General features: G+C 36.6%; 4 protein-coding genes across 4 annotated transcripts; 2 read left to right on the top strand and 2 right to left on the bottom strand.

The window, feature by feature from the left end:
* Positions 1 to 2165: 2165 nt before the first annotated feature.
* Positions 2166 to 4018, top strand: LOC105118903 (neuronal PAS domain protein). The gene is made up of 2 exons (XM_011016965.1): positions 2166 to 3050; positions 3167 to 4018. Exons 1-2 carry the CDS (start codon positions 2194 to 2196, stop codon positions 3810 to 3812), a joined length of 1503 nt encoding a protein of 500 aa, XP_011015267.1. The 5' UTR covers positions 2166 to 2193; the 3' UTR covers positions 3813 to 4018.
* Positions 4019 to 5587: 1569 nt separating this feature from the next.
* LOC105118894 (biotin carboxyl carrier protein of acetyl-CoA carboxylase, chloroplastic-like) lies at positions 5588 to 10432 on the bottom strand. Its single transcript, XM_011016956.1, has 9 exons — positions 10187 to 10432; positions 9758 to 9880; positions 9579 to 9646; positions 8632 to 8685; positions 8145 to 8405; positions 7979 to 8041; positions 7253 to 7321; positions 7125 to 7170; positions 5588 to 5888 (listed from the first exon to the last, which is right to left on the bottom strand). The coding sequence occupies exons 1-9, from the start codon at positions 10218 to 10220 to the stop codon at positions 5824 to 5826; spliced, it is 783 nt and encodes a 260-aa protein (XP_011015258.1). The 5' UTR covers positions 10221 to 10432; the 3' UTR covers positions 5588 to 5823.
* A 1057-nt stretch (positions 10433 to 11489) lies between these two features.
* Positions 11490 to 12684, bottom strand: LOC105118924 (PRA1 family protein B3-like). Its single transcript, XM_011016987.1, has one exon. The coding sequence runs from the start codon at positions 12405 to 12407 to the stop codon at positions 11778 to 11780; it is 630 nt and encodes a 209-aa protein (XP_011015289.1). The 5' UTR covers positions 12408 to 12684; the 3' UTR covers positions 11490 to 11777.
* A 1609-nt stretch (positions 12685 to 14293) lies between these two features.
* Positions 14294 to 17527, top strand: LOC105118934 (probably inactive leucine-rich repeat receptor-like protein kinase IMK2). Its single transcript, XM_011016994.1, has 2 exons — positions 14294 to 16581; positions 16677 to 17527. The coding sequence occupies exons 1-2, from the start codon at positions 14613 to 14615 to the stop codon at positions 17297 to 17299; spliced, it is 2592 nt and encodes an 863-aa protein (XP_011015296.1). The 5' UTR covers positions 14294 to 14612; the 3' UTR covers positions 17300 to 17527.
* The last annotated feature ends 4506 nt before the right edge of the window (positions 17528 to 22033 follow it).

Genomic DNA, 22033 nt, shown 5'->3' on the forward strand with positions numbered 1-22033 from the left:
TTTAATAATTTATCTTTTAATTGGTTTATACTATAATAATATTAAAAATAAAATTTTAAAAATAAAAAAATATTTTTTTAATATATTTTTAAATAAAAAATATTTAAAAAATAATAATAATTATACTCTCGAACCTTGCGTTAGACTTATAAATTTCAAACTTGCAACTTTTATTTTTTAATTTGAAACTTAATTCATATCAAATTAATAAAAAAATCATTTTTATATCAAAATGATGTTAGTATAATTATTTTTTAAAAAAATTCAAAGATTGATTTGAAGTCCTAGATCGAATTCTAAATAAGTTCTTATAACTATGATCTTTAGGAATGCTATTGATTTTTGTCTGCAAAATGAACTCTAGAGACTTCTTTTTTATAATCTGTCATTGTATTATTATTATTTAGAATAATCCCAGTTTAATAATATAAATATAAACCGATAATGCTGCTGCTTAATTTCCAGTATGGGAGAATCTGATTCCATAAATAAGAATCATGAATAATAAAATAGGCCTATCCAAATTGTCTTGATTGGCAAATTAAATATGATTGTAGTCCTCTCGCACGTTGCCTAGAGAAGATCAGCCATAGCTGGAGATAAATAAGAACTGGTATTGTACAAGAAGAACGATGCTCAAAGTTCAAGTATAACTAAAAAAAGTGGCTTAGCTTGAGAAAAACAAATTGGCGCAGGATCATGCACACGCACACACACCACTTAGCAAAAGGAGCCTGTCCACGTCAAATGCTAAACACCAGAAGAATAATTACAGGTGGGTCTACCGGTTTTGATAGTAATATTAATTAAGCCATAAAGTATTGCAGAGGATTAATTTGTAACTGAGTAATGCTAATTATTTGTAAAATGGAAAAGGTAAGGCAGTGAAGAAAGCTTGTTAGTTGTATGATCCATATCGCCGCAAGAGAAGCTAGCAATACATTAAGCTGTGACAGCTGATGGGTAGAAATAAATGACAAATTTAATCAGCACTGTGACGTACAACTATATATAATATATCCTTTTGCTTATTTTTGGAAATATATCTTTCCAGGACGTTAAACCTATTGATTTGCATTGCATACGACTCTCGATTGAAGTTAGATTACTGAATTCCAGCTATTAGTTGTAATCTTCTTTTGCAAATAACGAAGAAAACTTAATATTTAGAGGGTAAGTGAACCGGTTAAATTTTCATGAATTCAAGTTTTATTTTAAAATTATTAAAAATTTATATAATTATTTACTTCAATGAGATATGTTTATTAATAATAATAATAATAATAACTTGTAAATTGTAGCTCTCAGTACTTTTCCTCACTGTACACACACGACACAACCAGAAAGGAATTACTCAATTGTTTTAGTTATAATCATCAAGACTACTATAATTAATTTTATATTGTATGGATATAATATTCCGTAGGTAATTAAATAATAATTCCATCAGCATGATTTCTAATTAATTTTTTGATAAAAAAAGATAATTTTATTTGTATTTACTAGTTTTTTGATGATATATTTAATTCTCTAATAAAAAATACATGATTGTATTATATATTTATTTGGAAGTGTGATTGCACGGTTATTTTTTAAAATATTTTTTATTTTAAAATACATCAAATTAATAATTTTTTATTTTTAAAAAATTATTTTTGATATGGATGTATTAAAACTATCTAAAATATATAAAAAATAAATTTTAATAAAAAAAATTAAAATTTTTTAAAACACAGGCCTGCTTAGATTTCCAAACACTCTCAATATTGACAGTAAAATTAATAACGCCATGCAGTAACATAATCATGCTTTGAAAGGATTTAGGCATCTGATGCTTGCTGATCAACCAAAAACTGGCCAGAACTTTCCCCTTAATTGTATCATATGCATATATAGCAAGTACAAAGGACTTGGACATTTCGCAGCATGCATAGCGGATTAAGCTGGAGTGATTCCATGCTCATTTTCTTGTACAATTAACCATCTTTCAAGTATTCCCCTAGGCTAAGCAGGATTTCAGCACTATCACCGAACCTTTTAATTAATATTATTTGCTTCGCTTTTGACATTTCTTCCCAATTAGAATCTTAACTTTATTTACTTTCATGAATGAAGTTGTCTTTAAATATGAAGTTTATCTATCAAATTGTTGAAGAGACAAGCAGGGAGAGTTCAACTTAGGCTGCTGCTTTCATGGCTTCGTGTTGCTATCCTGATGTTCTTGCTTGGATTCAGAACCTTCCACCAATCACTCGATGGAAAGAAAAAAATCCCCCGTCCATATGCATATGTTCTTCCGGCTCTTTCCAGCTATCCCTCAATCTTTCTGTGGCCAAAAACCTACAATCCCCAACTATTTCCTTCTCTATCATTGCAGATCTCAATCTCCCTATATCTCTTTGGTCCTCAAAACCAATCAAAACCAACCCCAAATCATTGAAGTTATTAGATGATGAAACAATTTCTAGTCTCTCAATCAATCTTATTGAAGATGTCCTTGGTTATGCCTCAGACAAGTCATGTAGCTCCTCCACCAAAGTTCTCAAAACGGATTCCGTACTTTCCCACTTAAAAGATACGTTCAACCTTGCATTTCTAACACTCTCCCTCCTCATTTGCATCTACGAAGCTCCTGCAGATCTACGCTCTGAATGTCTTGCTAGTCTCAAGAATCAATTGACTGATAGCCAGTTGCGGGAAGCATCAAAGTTACTCATGAAAATCATGGGATCCAATCTAGAAGAGCAGTGGATGAGGTCCATAAATCTTGCAATCACAAACTGGATTGCAGAGCTCCAAGCTTCCCACCACACTCTCAAAACTCCATCACCACTCTTTTCTTACTCATTTTCAACACCAGGATTATGGAAAGTTCAATTATATTGTCCTGTCATAGCCATGGATATCGAAAGTTCAAGCAATCCTCCAGCTCACGAGAGGCTTCTCTTCTCCCTGAAATACCACCAACTTGAATGTGTCATCCAGTTTAACTACAAAGTCATCGTTCAAGAAAATTGGGTGGATGTGATTGTAAACACGGATAACATAAGGTACTGATAATATATATTTCTTTAGGCATATGTGGACCGTATTGAAATGAATTAGTATTATTCTTGGTGGCCTAATGATCTTCAACTTTAATCAGAGATATTCCTAATTTTGCTAGGTGTGATGTAGTCCGACTAGTGAATGAAACTCTCATGACTGAACAAGGAGTTGGGACTGATGAGAAGCATTTCCCTTCGAGAATATCGTTGCATCTCACTCCAATTCTGCAAACCAACATAATAAGCGTTTCAGTAGGCAAGTCTTCAGCTAATCCAACAAGAGAGATTGAAACGGAAAAAGGTATAGAAGCTTCTTTTGATCCACCAAACAGTTTTCTGGGGCTGAAGGTCTCGGCAGGAGAGACAGTGTCAATGAGCTTGAAGCCTTGGAAGTTTGAGCAATCTGTTTATGGTTACAGTGCAACAATGAATTGGTTTCTTCATGATAACATGGATGGAAGAGAGGTTTTCTCGAACAAACCTCCTAGGACGGCATTTATCAAACCCAAGGCATGGTTCAAAAACCGGTACTCAAGCTCTTACCGGCCTTTCACCAGGCAAGGAGGGGTGATCTTTGCCGGTGATGAGTATGGAAAGAGCGTGCAGTGGAAGGTGGACAAGAGTACCATGGGGAAGACAATGGAATGGGAAATTAAAGGGTGGATTTGGTTAACGTATTGGCCTAATAAGTATAGAACAGCGTATAGTGAGACTAGGAGACTGCAATTTAAGGAAATTCTTCATCTTAGTATTCCACCATCCTAAATTATCAGTTTCTTAACTTCTGTTCCAGCTAGAATTAATTAAGAAGCGTATATCAATGTGTATTTATGAACGGACGTCGAAATGTAATAAATATCATAAGCAAGTGCGGATAACTTTCGAATAGGGGAATGAATGCTCGAAAAAAAATCAAATATATCGACTTGAATTGAGATCAATATTGTACAGTCTCTTATAGCTATTAATGATATGCTACCAAAATGCATTGTTTTTCTTAAAGCTGTTAGTTTAATATCTTCTTGGGCAACCCAACACCAAAAGGCATATCTCGAATTCACTCGGCAAAAAAAATAAAAAATAATAAGATAAGAAATACCTAGCACATATTATATCCGTGTGACAAAGCAATGAAGCAAGTTTAAAATGTAATTAACTAAATTTAATCGTGCCACTAATGTATACAACTTGTCTTATTAAGATTTTAGCCCTGGTTAAAAATTATTTTCGAGGGATGAAACCAAATAGGTTTATTTTTGTGTCTCCCTCGAAACACCCCCTCCATTTCTGAGGAAATGAAGCTCTTTTTTATACGGACTCGGGTTAATTTAATCTTGTTTGACGAATTTTGTGATTGGATAATACTAATATGGGCGGATTAGTAGATCCACTTTGCTTTTCTGAATTATACCCAGCTTTGGATGAGTGGTCTCCTACGAGGCCCATCAAGAAACCCATTTCTTGGATCAATTCTTGATATTAACCAGCATTATCAACCCTTTACCTTGTATTTACGTATGGATCAATCAATGGACGAGGCCTGAATATCCCCCGTTTTCTGTCCTTCGAAGACCCCTCACAGTTTTCCCGATCTCATGTTGCTTTTCCCCTTTCCCTTTTTCTTCCTAGCATAATTCCGGATGGAGAAAGTAAATTAAGAAGAATAAACAAATGATGAAACGATAATTTTTTTATGATATAAAAATCATTTTATGTAGATTCGAACAAGGAAATGAGATTCAGCTGAATTTCCCTATAATGTCTGGTTATTTGTCGGGAAAAAAAAGTGGATTTCAATTATTTTCTAGTGTTTTTTTTTTTGAAAAACATTTTTCGGTGTGTTTGATTATGCTCGAAAATGAGTTGAAAAAAACAAAACCTTAACAGTGATATAAATTTTTATCTTTTGAGACCTTTATCAGCCCATAGGATGAAGTTTTCGTGTATTCAAAATTTAAAACATGTGCATAAATTATAAACCATATTTTGTATCCTTTAAGCACTAACACTTTAAATATAAACGCCATGAAAAAAATATTAAAACTAATATAAAATATAAAATAAATAAAATCTAATATTTTGTCTCTGTGTTTTCATATTTGATTGTGACTTTCTTCTTTTGTTGATTTTTTCATCATAATTAAATTAATTATTTGGTTAAGATACCATTTATTTGTAATTAAAATTTTCAATCTGATCTACAATTTAAGTGTATTTAAAAAAAAATTCATGAATTTTTAAAATAATTACATTCAAATTTGATCGAGAGACTAAGTTATGTTTTTCAAATATAAAAGTACAGGTTCTATACGAACAATTTTCTTGATGAAGTGGCTATACAGATCATGTGAGTTCTTGACTTTCAGGTCTCCAATCTCAAATCAGTGATAAAGGCATAGAATTTTTAGATAGCATTTTGAATTAGTAGCTTTTTACTTGAAAAACAATATTAAAAAAAAAATTAATTATTATTTTTTAAAAATTTATTTTTAATATGCTTCAGAATTTGCAAATATGCAAATAAATAAATAGCACCAAGATAAGACAAAAGAAGTAGAAAGGAGCGGTTGAAAAATACAAAAAATCCTCTTAACAACCTAGAAAGCTCAACAAATTATTCTTATATCAATTTAACTGACCTAAACGCCCAAGTACACCGACAGAACTCCATCTCCTTATCTCCAGCACAAGACGGAAAGAAATAGCAGACGTAATATCCAGCCCTTCAGTTCAGGGCTTCCCAAGAATTGCATCGAAGTTGCCAGAGACAGTACGGTCACTTGTCGATAACATGGAATGATGTCATGATAGCTATAAGAGGGTCTCCATAGCCAACTGCATCTGTTTTATACCCAACATAAGATTATCAGTTTCGCAAAAACCAAAAAAAAATATAATGATATGTTTATTCACAGCCAGATAATATATCAATCCATCAACTGTAGTTGTTTATGCTGCACCAACATCAATGCCTCAGTACAGTTCCAAGATTTTCGCCGTACTGACTTAACAATTTAATATGCCACAACTGTGTATTCTAGATTCTAATGCAATGTCAAGTACTTTCACAAAACAAGATTTTTACTGGACAAGGAACTTGTTCTCTACTGTCACTGCCAAGGTAATTAGCCACCAAATAATAAGGTCATAGATCAAATGGAAGCAACTGGTCCCATCCCCACCAAAAATTACTCCGTTACTACAGAATTCAAGATAAGGAGGAGCATAGTCCTCACATAAAAGCACCACCATTAAAAGAAAAAGAAGGGTGGAGTTTAGTGAGTAAAACTTTGCTCGACCAGTGTGTTCCAGGACCAAACTGCAACATTACGTAGAAACAGCTAGACACCTATCTATCCTGATAATTAAGTGGATCCCTCTCTTTCACATTTTTCCCTAATAAGTAATTAAAAAGGTATATAACATGTTTAAGCCTCAGAGGAAAATGCATGAACTCCTAAAACTATGCATGAAAAAACCTATAACTTGCATTTAATCACATCACTCACAAAATATGCCCAAAATCATCAGAAAAAGTAGATTGATACTTATATTAGAAGTTTGTTATAGATAGAAAGATGCTGTGATTGTGATATTTTATTCCCGTTTCTCCCTTGGCATCTCTCCACATGCTTGCACTATTGCTGACCCCTTTATGTTCTTCAAATGATGTTCTTTTGCTTCTTCTTCTTTTTTAAATGCATCCCTTTTGTAACTCATTTTTTTTATCAAAACTCAATGTGCTAAAACATTGCACTTCAGGCAAACATCTTTGCAGGGTATAAAGTTATCTACAATTTTTCAGAGACCTAATTACTCATTGCTTGCACTAATTCTTTATTTTTTTTCATTTATTTTGGGAATGCATCCCTTGTCTAACTCATTTTTATCATAACTCATATCCTTTACTTATGCTTCGTGGGTGGCACTCGTAGCCTGATTTATTCTAAACCCAGCTAGGCTCCATAAGTGGTGCCTATATGTTTGTTAGTGTCAAAGCAAAGTTGACTTGTAAGTTATTCAAAATATCAAGATGCTAAAAATCTACAAATGACAATAAAAAGGTTGATGTGTTACCTCCATCATTGAAGAGGAGCTTTAATACTTCTCCCGCCACATCAGACTGCTCAATCATCAAGAAAAACATAAGACAAATCAATTATCAAAGCGAACTCTGGTCTGAAGAAACTAAATAGGAGACTTACTTTCACAGGAAGTTCAGTGCCAAATTGATCCAAATATCCTATCACTTGTCCTTCTTTAATCACATCACCCTACAAATTTGAATTTAAAACGTTCAGAATTAAGAAGAGGTGATAGAAGACATGAAGTCATTGTGCAACATTAATTTCAACATTTGGATTATTTTAAATTAATCCAACATAAATGACAAGAGTGAATGTGATGCCATGATAATGAGGTTTAAAGATATCTTTCCAAAAAATTATTCCTGCAACGGATGGTACAGATGATCAGCTGAGAGCAAAAAAAACATTGCACATGCCAGGCCGCAATTTTGATGATGGAAAAATGATCTGGATCACATTTTAAATTTGAGATCTCCAAATTCAGATCTTACAGAATTCCTAGCACATGCCAGTTATCTGCACATACTAATCTCATCAACATGGCTATTCTCCTTCAATAAATTAGCAGAGCATAACTAGAGTTACTTGTGTGCAGTCCATCAGTATTGGATAATTACTTCCACATGTACTGTAAGTCCACCAAGCTTAAACAATGTCTCATCACACTGGGACTATCCAACCATCTACAATCAAATTAACTGACAAATGACACATGGCTGAAATAAATGAAAATAGTTATCAAATAACTGACAAATTTTCAAAGAAGGAGTTGGTTGGCAATAAACATGATAATTCAACAACTACAAAATATCTGACGGAGAAAAGTGGAGTGAGCATATGTACCTCTTTGCAGATAGGCGGCTGCTTCTTTCCTTTCACCGTTCTGTTCCTTCGAAATGAGCCAACCTAACCAAAAAACAAAATTATGCATATGTCGATTGCGTGTCTTGAAGGCTTTTTCACAAGTAAAGGAGAAATTGGCCTTTTTCTCTCTGTTAATATTACTTACAGTTGGAGAAGCAACTAGAGCATATCCACTAGCTCCAGAAGCATCTAATGCTGCTAACTTAGATGACTTCCTAAAGGAGACATTTGTAAAGGGAGTGGTTTTCTCGACAGAGGATTTAGATGGCGATGGTGCTGGAGAAACAGCTGTTGATAACTCCATTGGTGGAGTTGGAATAGGTGGTGGTGGTAGTGGTGTTGATGATGTGAAGGGAGATTTTGCAACCCCAATGTTCCGCTTCAGATGCATTTCAAAGTCCCCAACCTATCAGAAACAGCAGATAAATAGTTATATCATGTATTATTAAGGCTGAAAACCTGCAGCTGGCAAAGATTCAAGGAAATTGCAGGAGTGTAAGCTTGTGTCACTACTATATTTATTTCTTCTGTGGTGTTAAAACCTTATTTTTAACAATTAGAGGCATTTCTAAGAAAAAAGAATGGGGTTCCATGAGAGACAAAAACAAGCACAGTATGGATCAGGAGTTCACCTTAAGTTCCAGCTCAGCAACCTCTGTCTCGTCACAGACATCTAGTATCAATGCCTTTGATGATTTCAAAACAATAGACAAGAAATATTCATATCAGAAAGATGCAAACAGGTATAGATCAAAATGAAATATTCATTATCAAAGGCAAACGAACCAAAATGAGACTTGGAATCAAGCCTTCTTGAGAAAACAAAAGCCATGATATATAATCAAACTAGCATAAGGAAAACACTAAAAACAGCAAGGCCATCGCCTAATCATTCTGTCATGCATTAAGCTAAGAAGCAAATATAGTTTTGCCAACACCTGAATCCCAAATGTGAGTTGGTGTAAAAATCAAATCTGAAACCATCATTTGTCCGCTAGGGCAAATACTAGCAGGACTAATATTAGTTGTTAGTTTTGTGATTCTGGGAAAGCATTGGCTAATTTCAGGACAACATTTATAATGATTTTAACAAGCTTATAGGCAGCCCATAATGAAGCATCTAGTCACTTTTTTAAGCTGGAAGTCCAAATCTATATAGCCCACATCAAGTTCAACAATTTTGCTAGAGGCAAGTAACTGACTTTCAAGATGATTGATGCTAAGTACATAACTTTCTAACAAGAGAGATAGCACAATCGATCTCTAGTTTCGTTACTATGTCTCCTAAATCTCAACTTCTCTTGGAATGGAAGAGGATTTAAATTATCAGTCAAGCTTTCTCAGTGCAAGGGCAGCCAAATAAAAACTTCAATTTATCTCTGATAGCATGAAGAATAGAATCAATCCACGTTTATTTAGGATACAATAAACAGCAGTTAAAAATTGTGATCAGAACAACATAAAGTACTTGAAAGCAGAAAAATGACATTAGTTATGTATAAGAAATAAATTAACAAGTTAATAGCAACAAAATAGGATAGCAATTAATAAGCCTTCAAAGAGGGAAAAAAAAACTCACTTCAAATCCATTTGGAAAAGTTGCATTTCGTTGAGAATTCTTCTCCAATGACCCTTGTTTATTGGAATCTAGCAAACACGCCTTATCAGTAGCAGCAAATCTTAATAAATGTACTCTAATAATAATAATAATAATAATATACAAACATTGATTGAAAAAAAAAAAAAACCATAACTCACCGTCAGTCTTGGCTATTGCAGGAGCTTCAGATGTTTTAACACAGGATACTAGTCTTCGATTTCTCTTTACTGGATAAGATATTAGCTTCCTCCCAGCAGTCAAACCTTGAGTGTGCAGGTTACCTGCCATAGGAATTTCAAAGGTTAAATAGTTATAGTTTAAAAACAGCAAGACAACTAAAGAAATTGGAATGCAAATTTATGAATTTTCAGCCTACCGCCCCTTAATTATAAAAAATCTCTCTCTCTCTGTCTCTCTCTCTCTCCCCTTTCTAGTTTTAGCCTCATAAACATAAACAAATAAACAAAAGACATCACTAATTGCAACCTGATTTGGATCTAATTACATAGAAAAGATCAAAAAGAACAAATTATCGGCAAATTAACCGAAAAAAATACACAAATGCAAGGGGAGAGAGAGAGAGTTACAATGGAAGGATCGAAGAAGAAGAGAGGATTCCATTGGGGAAGAAATGAAGAATTTGAGTTATGCTTGTGTAATGTGAAGAGAAGATTGCAGCAAGTTTTTTTTTTTTTATTCTTGAGGATGGAGGAGCTATTCCGAAATTGGTAGTTAGTTCAGTTAGCTCTAGCTGCACCTGCACCCCCCACATTTCATACAGATATTAAGCACTTCCTTTGTAGTGTTCGGCCACCCACTCTCCCCAGTTTCTCCACTCCATCCCCTTTAAAATGCAAGACAATTATACAAATCAGTCCCCGACTGCATATTTTATTCTTATTTAGTTCCTAAGTTTTAATATTATTCAATTTCACCCTTCAGCTATTTGACATTGACAGAGCGCGAACGTATCTATAATTAGCTAATGAATTATCATGTTGCCACAGTACAACCAACCGGTGAACATGCAAGTAAGCTAGTTTATGCAGGAGGAATGGTGTAGAGTTCGTTGCATTTTCTTTTCTTAGAAGATGGAAGGCCTAGGAAAGAAGAACCAACTTTATTTTCCTCAAAGGCATACGGAGAAACAGAGAGCCAGGAACGAGTTAGTTCTTGTGTTTTAGATTTATTTGGACTAGATCTTTCTGCAAACAAACAATTTTCTCTTCGGTAATGTTCGCTCTACAGCCAGGTGATTCATCTAAACTGATTTTGTATATTAAGAAGTTCAATTAGACACAAGCCATTCGTGCTAAAACTTGATGAAACTTTACCGCAGGTTTGAAGCCTAAGAATAAAAGCTGGGGAAACATGTTCAATCAAATCAACCCTCTCAAGTTTTTCTTATGAACTTAGTTAAAGAAAAAGCGAAAGCTATATTCTATAAACAATACTCGCGCGTTGGGGTGCTGGAGATTTTCAAGTCTGAACAGTATCGGATGCGCCTTGGGAACGAACCCAGCAGCAAACCCGAGCTAACGGGTTTTTTTCCTTCTTCAAATAAATCCAAAGATCAAAAGGCACTCGATACTCTTATGACGCGTGCTGTTATTGATCGAGGAGGGGGGGAATACGTTTTTATATCGACATCATGAAAAAGCCATATAATTGGGTCTCTCCTGTGTCAAGAGTTGTAGTAGTACTCTTAGCGCAAGTCAGGTTTAATATTGCGAATTTAGCTCAAGATGATTTTTAGAACTATCATTTATCAGGAGCCCAGGTTCACTCCCCTTCTAATACTCGACAATTTCAAGGCATCCAGTAACAGCTATTTATCATAACTTGGGCAACCCCAATCCTTGCCATCACTATGATTTTCCCAAAATAAAAAAAGAAATACTTGTTTCTTAAATGGTAAATGATTAATCAGCAACAATACAAGGGAAATAATCTAAAATTAGAAACAATAAGCATGTACTTGAAAATATCAAATCCATCGTTACTAGATCAAAACAACATGGCGAAATCAATTACTGGAAAGATCTTATACTGCATCAAATTTTCAATTCATTCAATCTACAAAATCGTAACTAAATCTTTTGCAATCGTGATAGCGATGAATCTTTTCATCGATAATTTAAAACAGAACCAATCCGTACACTTGTCGTTCAATTACGATCAAACACGAGCGGCAACAGCGGGAGCAGCTGCAGCAGCGGCAGAGGGAGAGGTGACACCAAGGAAGGACAATAAACCCGCACTAGCAGGTTCTTGATCATCAAGGAACAAATCCTCAGGAACCCTAAAGGCACCATGAGCACAAACCAGAGCAAACCCAACCATCGAAGCAGAGATCAAGAGCGATCCTACACTAGTCAAGAAAATAACAACAACTGTCGAAACGACGAGAATCCCCAGCGTTTCACGGTCCGAGAATGAACGGCCGAGAATAACCAAAGGCTGATCTGACGGTCGAAACAGGTAGAGGAAGATCCAAGAGGCAAGGAGTGATAGGAGGACGATGAGTGAGAGAGGGTGAGAAAGGAGAGAAAAGGCGAGTATAAGTGCGAGTAGGGTAATGTAATTGACTTTGAAGTAAGAGAGATTTTTTCGGATGCGGGTTGCGGCTTCAGAGAGGGAGTCAGGCCGGGCCATGTAATTTCGGTCTATAAGCTCGGACCATGGGCGGCGTTGAGAGAAGCCTTGGCGGATGGAGGTGGAGATGCGGGAGAGGAACGCGCGGAAAGCGGGAGTTGCTATTGGGGATTGGGTTTGGGCATTTGAGATTGGGATTGTAGGAGAGGACATTTTGGCGGCGCGTGAGAGTAATAGACGTGGGTGTGGAGAACGCGTGGAGGTGGCTAGGAGAACTTTACTCCAAGAGAGGATGCAGTAGAGGACCAGTGGTGTTGGTGAATGGAGAGAGAAAGAGAGACTTACTGGAGGTTCGAAGGGAAGCTACTGAATGCATCGCTGGATCCAGTAACGGAAGCTGACAGGGGTGATTGTCGGTGCCATTGGATTTGATCTCTTTATCAACGGTAATCATCTTCTTCTTCTTTTTTATTTCTGATTGGCGACGACGCGCTTCGTTTATCAATTAACAGACCAATAAACAGTTCACCACGTTCATCATTGATCATTCACGTGCAGTTGCGGTGGCCTCTTATTGGGCCTTTACCCATGGAAAGGCTTCAAGCCCTTTTCATTGAGGCTTTCGAGACGTTCTAAATTAGAATTTTCTTCTAGTAAAACCTTCTACTTCAAGACTTATTTGATTTTGACCCCTAACCCGTTTGTATTTATATTTAAAAAATATTTTTGAAAAAAATTAAAAAAAAAATATTTTTTTTTACTTTAAATTATTATTTTTATAAATTTTCACAACATAAATCACTTTGAAAAGCCACTTTCAAACTCTCTTAAAAGCGTGTAGAGAAAATTACGAGAACCTCTGAAGCGGAGTTTTAGAGGAGAAATTGAGTCACTTTATCAAAGAGCTTGTTGGGCCGAATAATCTCTTAGCCCATCATCAAAGAAAACCCACTTTCAATATTCCTTTAGATTTGGGCTGTGTATATTTTGTAGACAATCAAAGGCCTATGGGGATGGGCTGTGATACAGAATACAATATAGAAGGATTCCGTCATTTGGAGTCTGGACCACCGCATGGTCTGGTTGATCCCCTGTGTACACCTGTGAACATGATGCAATGGTCCATCGAAGACCACGATGGATCTCCCCTCTGAACTTCTGGACCACCCCCATGAACATGATGATGATGACTCTTTCCAGGTTATCAAAGACTAACCTTTGCAAGTTAAGTTTAATCATTAATAAATGCTGAAGGGGCCCTCTCGTGGGTGTCCCTTTCTCTTCTAGATCCATGCAAATTTAAAAAATATTAGCTGGAAAAGATGGCCATCCAACGGTGTAGATTAAGCAAGAACTCCACCATCCTCAAAAGAAAGAAACCGACCCCGCTTTTTGTCTGGAATTTTGGATTCACATAAGAGACAAAGACATGTCTTGTTTTACCTCGTATCACTAACTACCTCAATGAAGCCTCTTGAAGACCAATCCCATCCTGCCAAGTCCTCAGGCTAATATTATAGCCCAAAACCAGCTATTCAATCTCAAAAGCACAAGATATATATTGGAATATTTAAAACGAAGGTCCCAGCTTCAAAATTTGAATTAGGAATAAGAAAAATAAGATGTTTAGGGCGTAGGTCTTCTTCCTCTACATACTTTAAATCATTAGTCTCCCTTAATTCTTACTACAATATTTTGATGTTACCTAGCTTATGTAGCTACTGGCACTTACGAAGATCTACCTCCCTCGTCAGTTTATCGATCCATAAAACCGGAAAAATTTTCATTGAAAAAAAAAAGAAACAAAAGAACAGATAATATATATATATATTGTCTTTTCTGGATACTTGACGTGTTTTTACATTTGATTTATTGGATTTTGACCCTTCAAAGAAGATAGCCGTTAGGGGCGCGGTAGGGCAATAAAAGAGCATATTGTATAATCCATGAACGAATGCACATGAATTAAAAACACTGGTAAAAAGAAAAATGTTCGTTGAGAAGAGGGAAAACTATGGATTAGGAAAAAACTAGCCGTTAGGATTTTGTATAGGAGGAAGAGCCACTCTCTCGGTGCAACTTATTGCCACCCGGCTCCCCCTGACAACATGTCTCCAAGATTTCTCTCTCCCAATACAAAGATTCCTCCTCTCCCCCTCTCTACCGTGAGTAAGATCTTCACGTGGTCCATGACAGAAACCCACCTCCTGTTCTAGTTTAACACTACAAAACCCACTCGCAGGTGTTTTAGCTCCTGTTTCATTCCTCTATACTTCTTCTGCACACTAATGTCTATAAACTCAAACTCTCTCCTTTTCGTTGAAACAAGCAAAACAAAATAATCTTTGTTTTCTTCCTTCCTTTTTCCTTCTTGTTTACTCATTTCTAATCTCATTTTTTCTACCTCTTTGATGGTTTATGGAGAATCCAAATAAATCACTCAATAGTTTTTACAACTACCCTTGCCAAAATCTAGCCGATTCATGCTGCATGTCCAATAAGAAGAAGGAGAAATGGAAGATTCAGTCACAATTACAAAATCCCTTTTCTCTATACACCCACATTTTCTTGCTTCTCCAGCTTCTGCTCATTTCTGCATTTCAACCAGTTTCGAGCCAAGGTTGGGATGGTGTGATTGTCACCCAAGCTGATTTTCAAGCACTGCAAGCCTTCAAGCATGAACTGGTTGATCCAAAAGGCATCTTGAGAAGCTGGAATGACAGTGGCTATGGAGCTTGTTCAGGTGGTTGGATTGGAATCAAGTGTGCTCAAGGCCAAGTTATTGTAATCCAGCTTCCTTGGAAAGGACTGGGAGGCAGAATCACTGAGAAAATTGGCCAACTTCAAGAACTAAGAAAGCTTAGCCTCCATGACAATGTCATCGGTGGCTCAATCCCTCATGAATTGGGATTTCTCCCCAATCTTAGAGGTGTTCAGTTATTCAATAACCGGTTGTCAGGTTCAATCCCACCTTCATTAGGTTCTTGCCCTTTGCTTCAAACTCTAGACCTTAGTAATAATTTACTCACTGGGTCTATCCCCTCTAGTCTTGCAAACTCTACCAAGCTTTTTAGGCTCAATTTGAGCCACAATTCACTTTCGGGTTTAATCCCAGTTAGTCTCACAAGCTCTTCTTCCCTGATTTTCCTTGATCTTCAATACAATAACCTCTCTGGTGCCATTCCAAACTCTTGGGGTGCAACGCAAAAGAAGAATAACTTTCTTCCACTTCAGCACTTATCCCTTAATAATAACTTCTTTTCTGGAAGTATTCCTTCTTCTTTGGGCAAGCTGAGAGAGCTCCAAGATATTTCTGTTAGTCACAACCAAATAAATGGAGCTATACCTGTTGAAATAGGGGGGCTCTCTAGGCTTAGAACACTTGATCTTTCCTATAATGCCATTAATGGAAGCTTGTCTGATAGCCTTTCCAATATATCCTCTCTTGTTCTATTGAATCTTCAGAACAATTACCTTGATAACCAAATTCCAGAAGCCATTGGCAAATTGCATAATCTCTCTGTCCTCAACTTGAAGAGAAACCAATTTAGTGGTCACATTCCTGCAACAATAGGGAACATTTCTACACTCACACAACTTGACGTGTCCGATAATAAGCTCAGTGGAGAAATTCCAGATTCTCTTGCCGACCTAAATAACCTTACTTCATTCAATGTTTCTTACAATAACCTCTCAGGTCCTGTTCCCATTCCTCTATCTCAAAAGTTCAATTCAAGCTCTTTCGTGGGGAATATTCAACTATGTGGATATAGTGGCACTGCTCCATGTCCTTCTCAAGCGCCTGCTCCAAGTGTCCCAGTTCCACCACCAGAGAAACCGAAGAAACATCATCGTAAACTGAGTACAAAGGACATGATTCTCATTGCAGCAGGAGCTCTTCTCATTGTATTGCTTATAATTTGCTGCATTTTGCTTTGCTGTTTGATAAGGAAAAGGGCTGCATCAAAAGCAACTAATGGTCAAGCCACGACAAGGGCAGCAGCGGCTAGAGGCGAAAAGGGGGTCCCGCCTGCGGCAGGTGAAGTTGAATCTGGTGGAGAAGCTGGAGGGAAACTAGTCCATTTTGATGGGCCAATGGTTTTTACAGCTGATGATCTTTTATGCGCAACTGCTGAAATTATGGGAAAGAGCACTTATGGGACTGTCTATAAGGCCACATTAGAGGATGGGAGTCAAGTTGCAGTGAAAAGATTGAGAGAAAAGATCACCAAGGGCCAAAGAGAGTTCGAAAGCGAGGTTAATGTGCTTGGTAAAATCCGGCACCCAAATCTTTTGGCATTAAGGGCATATTATTTGGGACCTAAAGGAGAGAAGCTTCTTGTTTTCGACTACATACCTAAAGGGAGTCTGGCAACATTCCTCCATGGTTAGCAAAATTGTATTTTTTCTTTTAATTGGCTTTAAATTTCTATAAGCGCTCTCTTCAGCTAGTGACATGCTGTATTTTAACTTGCTGGGCAGCTAGAGGACCTGATACACTAATTGATTGGCCAACAAGAATGAAAATAGCTCAGGGCATGACGCGCGGCCTGTTCTATCTTCACAACAACGAGAATATCATACATGGAAACCTTACATCAAGCAATGTCCTTCTTGATGAGCGCACAAATGCAAGAATCGCAGATTATGGCCTATCTCGGCTAATGACAGCTGCTGCCAGCACTAATGTAATTGCAACTGCAAGTGTATTAGGATATCGAGCACCAGAGCTTTCAAAGCTTAAGAAAGCAAACACAAAAACAGATGTATACAGCCTTGGAGTGATTATTTTGGAACTTCTTACAGGGAAGTCTCCTGGTGAGGCAATGAATGGAGTGGATTTGCCTCAATGGGTTGCCTCTATTGTCAAAGAAGAGTGGACTAACGAAGTTTTTGACGTGGAATTGATGAAAGATGCCTCGATAATCGGTGATGAGTTGCTCAACACATTGAAATTGGCTTTGCATTGTGTTGATCCCTCACCTTCAGCACGACCAGAAGTTCAACTAGTCCTCCAGCAATTGGAAGAGATTAGACCAGAGACAGCTGCAAGTCCCGGACCTTCCGGAGATGACGGTGCAGGAGTTCCTTCAACAAGTGATTAAGGAAGGGACTCTAGAAATGGGGTTACTTATTTGGTGGCCAGAGAGTTTAGGAAATAGAGTAGACCACTACAATTCTTTCATTCTTGAGTCTTGGTTTTGAGCGTTATTATTAGTGTGTGTAGGTTCTTCCCATTGATCCGAAAAACAGGACAGTTTTCCGATCATGTTGCGCCACTGATTTATATGAATCTATAACTCTTCATTATTGAGTCTTGTTTTTGAGTGTTATCGTTAGTTCTTCCAATTGATCTGAAAAACAGGACAGTTTTTCGATCATGTTGCATCACGGACCCCTCTATGAATAAGGTTGATTATCAATTCCTTCAAAAATAAAAAGTTGATTATCGAAACCTCCATTAAGAATCTCTAACTTGTAAGCTTTCGACATGACTGGACTATGTTATAATTTTCAGATGGCAATTCACTATCATGACCCCCTTCTTTACCAAGGCTGATTTACATCACTCCTTAACGTAAATTCGCACGCACATGTACTGCGCAACTTGATGTGCTGCGCAAGTCCGCAAATCCACTTCTTTCTCTTTCGATCGATGCTTCCCCAAGTGTATATATACAACAAGCTAAAATGCATGTTTGCGTTTTATAAACATCTTATGTTCATGAAAAAAACATAAATAATCTAATGGTAATAATAATAATTAAAAAAAAAAAGATGGCATGGCATTTAAGTATAAGAAAGGAGAGATAAAAACACAAGCATGCATTTTAACTTTTATATATATAAACTTGGGAAAGCATAGATATATAGATATGTAAGAAGAAAAATTGAATTTACAGTTGCGAATGTAGCACCTGTGCAACACATCTAGTTGCTTGTTGCGCAGGGGTATGCTAGTTTGAGAATTACTTTGCAACTACTAGATTGAGAAATATTTTTTTTCAGTATGAACTCTCCAATAGCTATATTATTCAACTCATCCGTCCTTTTGGCGTTGCTCCGCACGCTTTCTAGAAGACGGCAACAGTCAGCCTGATGTTTGGATTGAACAAAAAGAGAGGAATTCTAGAGCACGGTATCTCGAGGTCACAACTCGATAAAGCACGGTCAATTAAAATGAAAGCCTATCTAAATTCTAGGCGAAAACTCCATCCTGAATTGTCGAAATGACAATGCTAATCCTTTGTAAGCTACGAGCCCACAACATTATTAATTATTATCAGGGGTAACATTGTCTCATGAGAAAGCTCAATCCAGATGCCTAATGCGTAGTAGGGAGGTTGGCAGTAGTTTAAGCCATGGATTAGACTTAGTAGCTTGTATTTAAGTCGGGCCTAGTTAGAACATAAGAGCAACTTAGCTTATTATTCCAATCATGAGACCCGGCCCTGCCTGCCGGCTAATCTGAGATTTGTACCTGGTCAGTGTATCGAAAACTCAGTTTTTTTTTATTAAAATAATATATTAAAAAACAGTCAAAAATTGAGTTGACTTAGATTTACGACTCGGGGTTTGGATTGGGTTCGTCCTGAATTGAAACTCATAATTATGTGTTATTCTTATTAAAAAAAAACTGATAATTGAAGATTTCAAGCCTCAATTAACTCCTACTGTTACTCAAGTGTAGTAATCCTTAACATATTGTGGTTGCACCGCAACTTAATCCTGCTTTCCTTGCTAGTTGATTCATCACTTCTCGGTGGTGAAGCCAGGTAACAAGGAAGGCAATTGCTCCTTTAATATTTTCATACTTCCCGTTTTGATCCTCATACTTTTCAAATTTCCCATTCATATCCAAATAAAAATCCATCAATTGCTCACAAAAGCTAAGCCTCTTCAACAAACATGTATTACTTCACCAATGTCATCAGTAGTTGCCTCAGGCATGTTGATGGTCCTAAGGAAACATAGATCTTAATTCTCGAAGGAACAAGCTGTGGGTAAAGGTATATATGATTCCAAAGCTAGCTATCACAAGAGTCATGTATGGATGACGATATGTGAAACCTCTGTTAATCATAACTTTGCATTTTCAGAGTGGACTACGTACTGGCAGTCTTGAAATGATGGCAATAACATGCTATAAAGCCCGGGAAAAATATATGACCGAACATATGGAAATGATTATAAAAGAGAAGAAAATAGAGAGAGAAAGAGAGAGAGAGAGAGATGGAAATTACGAAACTTTATTAAGACAAGGCAGCAGAAAACTTTGACGACGAGCCTTTCTGCTCTTCGATCAATTCTTAAATGTTTAGACACTTACCACTCATAACGACTTGTAATGCACCTTCTTTTCCTCGTAAGATTCTCAAAAGACACAAAATGTCAATAACAAACCCAACTTATTATTTTATCTTTCATTCTAGTTCACCTATCCAATCTCTGTGTATCTTTCTCCCTCTACGCTTCCATTCAAAGAGACTAATTTTTTGTTCCTTTGTAACATGTTCTTTTCAGTCTTTGACCATCAATTCTCATTGCATCTTCAGCATGTAGACATGGGCAATTGCCAATTCGCCCAACCGCAACAAACCGCACATCCTTTCCTTGCTTTAAGATGGTTTCATACAAGTTCATATGCGGCCCCTCTTGGCTATATTTTCCAAGGTCGTGTGGTAAGGTCTCTGTTGGGCTTGATTTGACTGTTAGGCAACTCGAATCTCCTTTCGCAGATTACTGGCGATAGGTAACTTGTGGGGGGAAAATATTCAAGTTTAGGTATAGGCAATAAAAAAGAATAAAAAATCAAGGTATTGATCAAGTCGTAAACAACTTAAAGACTCGGGTGCAGGCAAAATAAACAGGGAAGGTGAAAGGAACTATTCTTTAAAATAATGGGATAAATGGTGATGCATTTGCAAAGAAAAAAAAAAAGAAATTCGTTATTGGTCTTCTAGATGACTGGCTATAATCCCCACCCACCGATTTCCTACGATCACAAATTCCGGGACATCCATCATTTCGCCCCTTTTCCTGTTCTTGTCTTTTTGAAGGGATTTTCTCACTTTTGTTGAAAGGTTTTGGGCACCTAACAATTCTCTTTGGCGCTAAGGCACTGAGAACATAAGTAGTGATCCTAGTGCATGTAGTAGTGGTGGCGAGAGTATGATTTCTTTCTTGAACCCTTGTTTCATTCTCCATGTCGTTTCACCTCCCAACCACCGGCGTACTTAAGGCTCATGAGGGTAAGAAGGTAGCTAGCTGGCAATTAAATACGATAAAACTAATCTCTCATGCCTCCAGATAAAAAAATAAAAGAGAAGAGTGATGGCCTCTCCTGCCTTCAGATCAATTCGATGCAGATAGCGATTTAATTAACTACAAAACTTTTTGCCAGACATATATATAGAATAAAAAACTTTTATTTGTTTACTTAAACTTGTGGGTGTGCTAACAGCACCCATCTTTTTTTTAGAAAAAAGAAGAAGAAGAAGAAAAAGACATTGCTAATTTCTTATGTTTAAAGTTTTACATTGCTTATTTCTTATGTTTAAAGTTTTGCAACTACAAGTCTTCTTTTCTGAAAAAACTATAAGCTTCATAAAACTTTATAAGAGAATTGCAATTAGTAAAATTCCTCATGAGCGACTAGTTATATGTATTTCAAGTTGCAGCTATGTGAGAAGGGAAAAAAATAATTTACTCACAAATTAAATACGCATAACTTGTTATTACTGTAATTTATTATAAATTATAATTAATTTAGTCACTTTATTTATTTTTAAAACAGCCGTAAATTAGTCTATTGTTTTTGAAAAAAACAATGCCAAGTCCTCGTGTTTCCTTATCACTTCTATAATTGTCTTCCACGGTAAGCCTGTAAGCGCCCCACCATCATTTAAGTTGCTGTGTTGTGACCATTTCAGTCATTTTACTCCCGAAAATCACGTTAAATCATTAAATCATAGAAACTAATTTATAATATCCAATTTAAATATACAGGAGGGGCTACCTATAATCACGTTAAATCATAGAAACTAAACCCAATATATTCCATGTTTTTTTTGTTTTTTTTGGGGTTGGGGTGGGGGGGGGGGGGCTTTTATAAGGACAAGAAAAAGGAAGGAAGGGAAAAGGGAGAGGAAATGGCGGCGCTTTGGAGGGGGGTGGGTTTGTGGGGTGGGGGGGGGGGGGGGGGGGCGTTTAAACGATGTCAAATTTTGAAGCTAGTATTAACTTGTCTTTAAAGAAAAAGAAAACATGGAATTGCGAAGAACCACTTCCCAGTGTCAACCTTCAACTGGTCATGAGTTTTTCCTGGATCGAAGGCTTCTTCTTCTTCTTCTTCTTTTTTTTTTAGAATGGAAGGTTTAGTTAACCAAAGTCAAACGAAAACAACACGCAATCGTAGAAATTAAAATCATCAAACTAGGAAAATATAGCAGGTTAATCAATCATGCGTTGACAAATGGAGACGAAGTGAACAAGTAGAAATAGAGATCCATGGTTCCTTTGCTTTTATGCCTCTTATAATATTCATCGGAAGCTACCTCATTTCCCTTTTTATCATTAATCCAAATCTCTTTTCACGCATTTCAAACCGACTGCTGTTAAGAAAGAAATTTTAGGCTAGAACCAACCCATCTTTGATATAAAATCACATTACTACCTACTAAAGGGGACTTTTACAGTCATCCAGGGAAGGAAACTTGATTGAATCTTCAGCCTTGTTCTGGACATTTAACCTAAACTGACGACTTGCATCATCACGCCGTGTTCAACAATCTAACTTAATCAATGGACATGCATGTATCTTATCAGTTAGCAGGAAT

This window comes from Populus euphratica, unplaced genomic scaffold, assembly GCF_000495115.2.
Source record: "Populus euphratica unplaced genomic scaffold, PopEup_1.0 scaffold5.1, whole genome shotgun sequence".
In the NCBI taxonomy this organism is placed as follows: Eukaryota; Viridiplantae; Streptophyta; class Magnoliopsida; order Malpighiales; family Salicaceae; genus Populus; species Populus euphratica.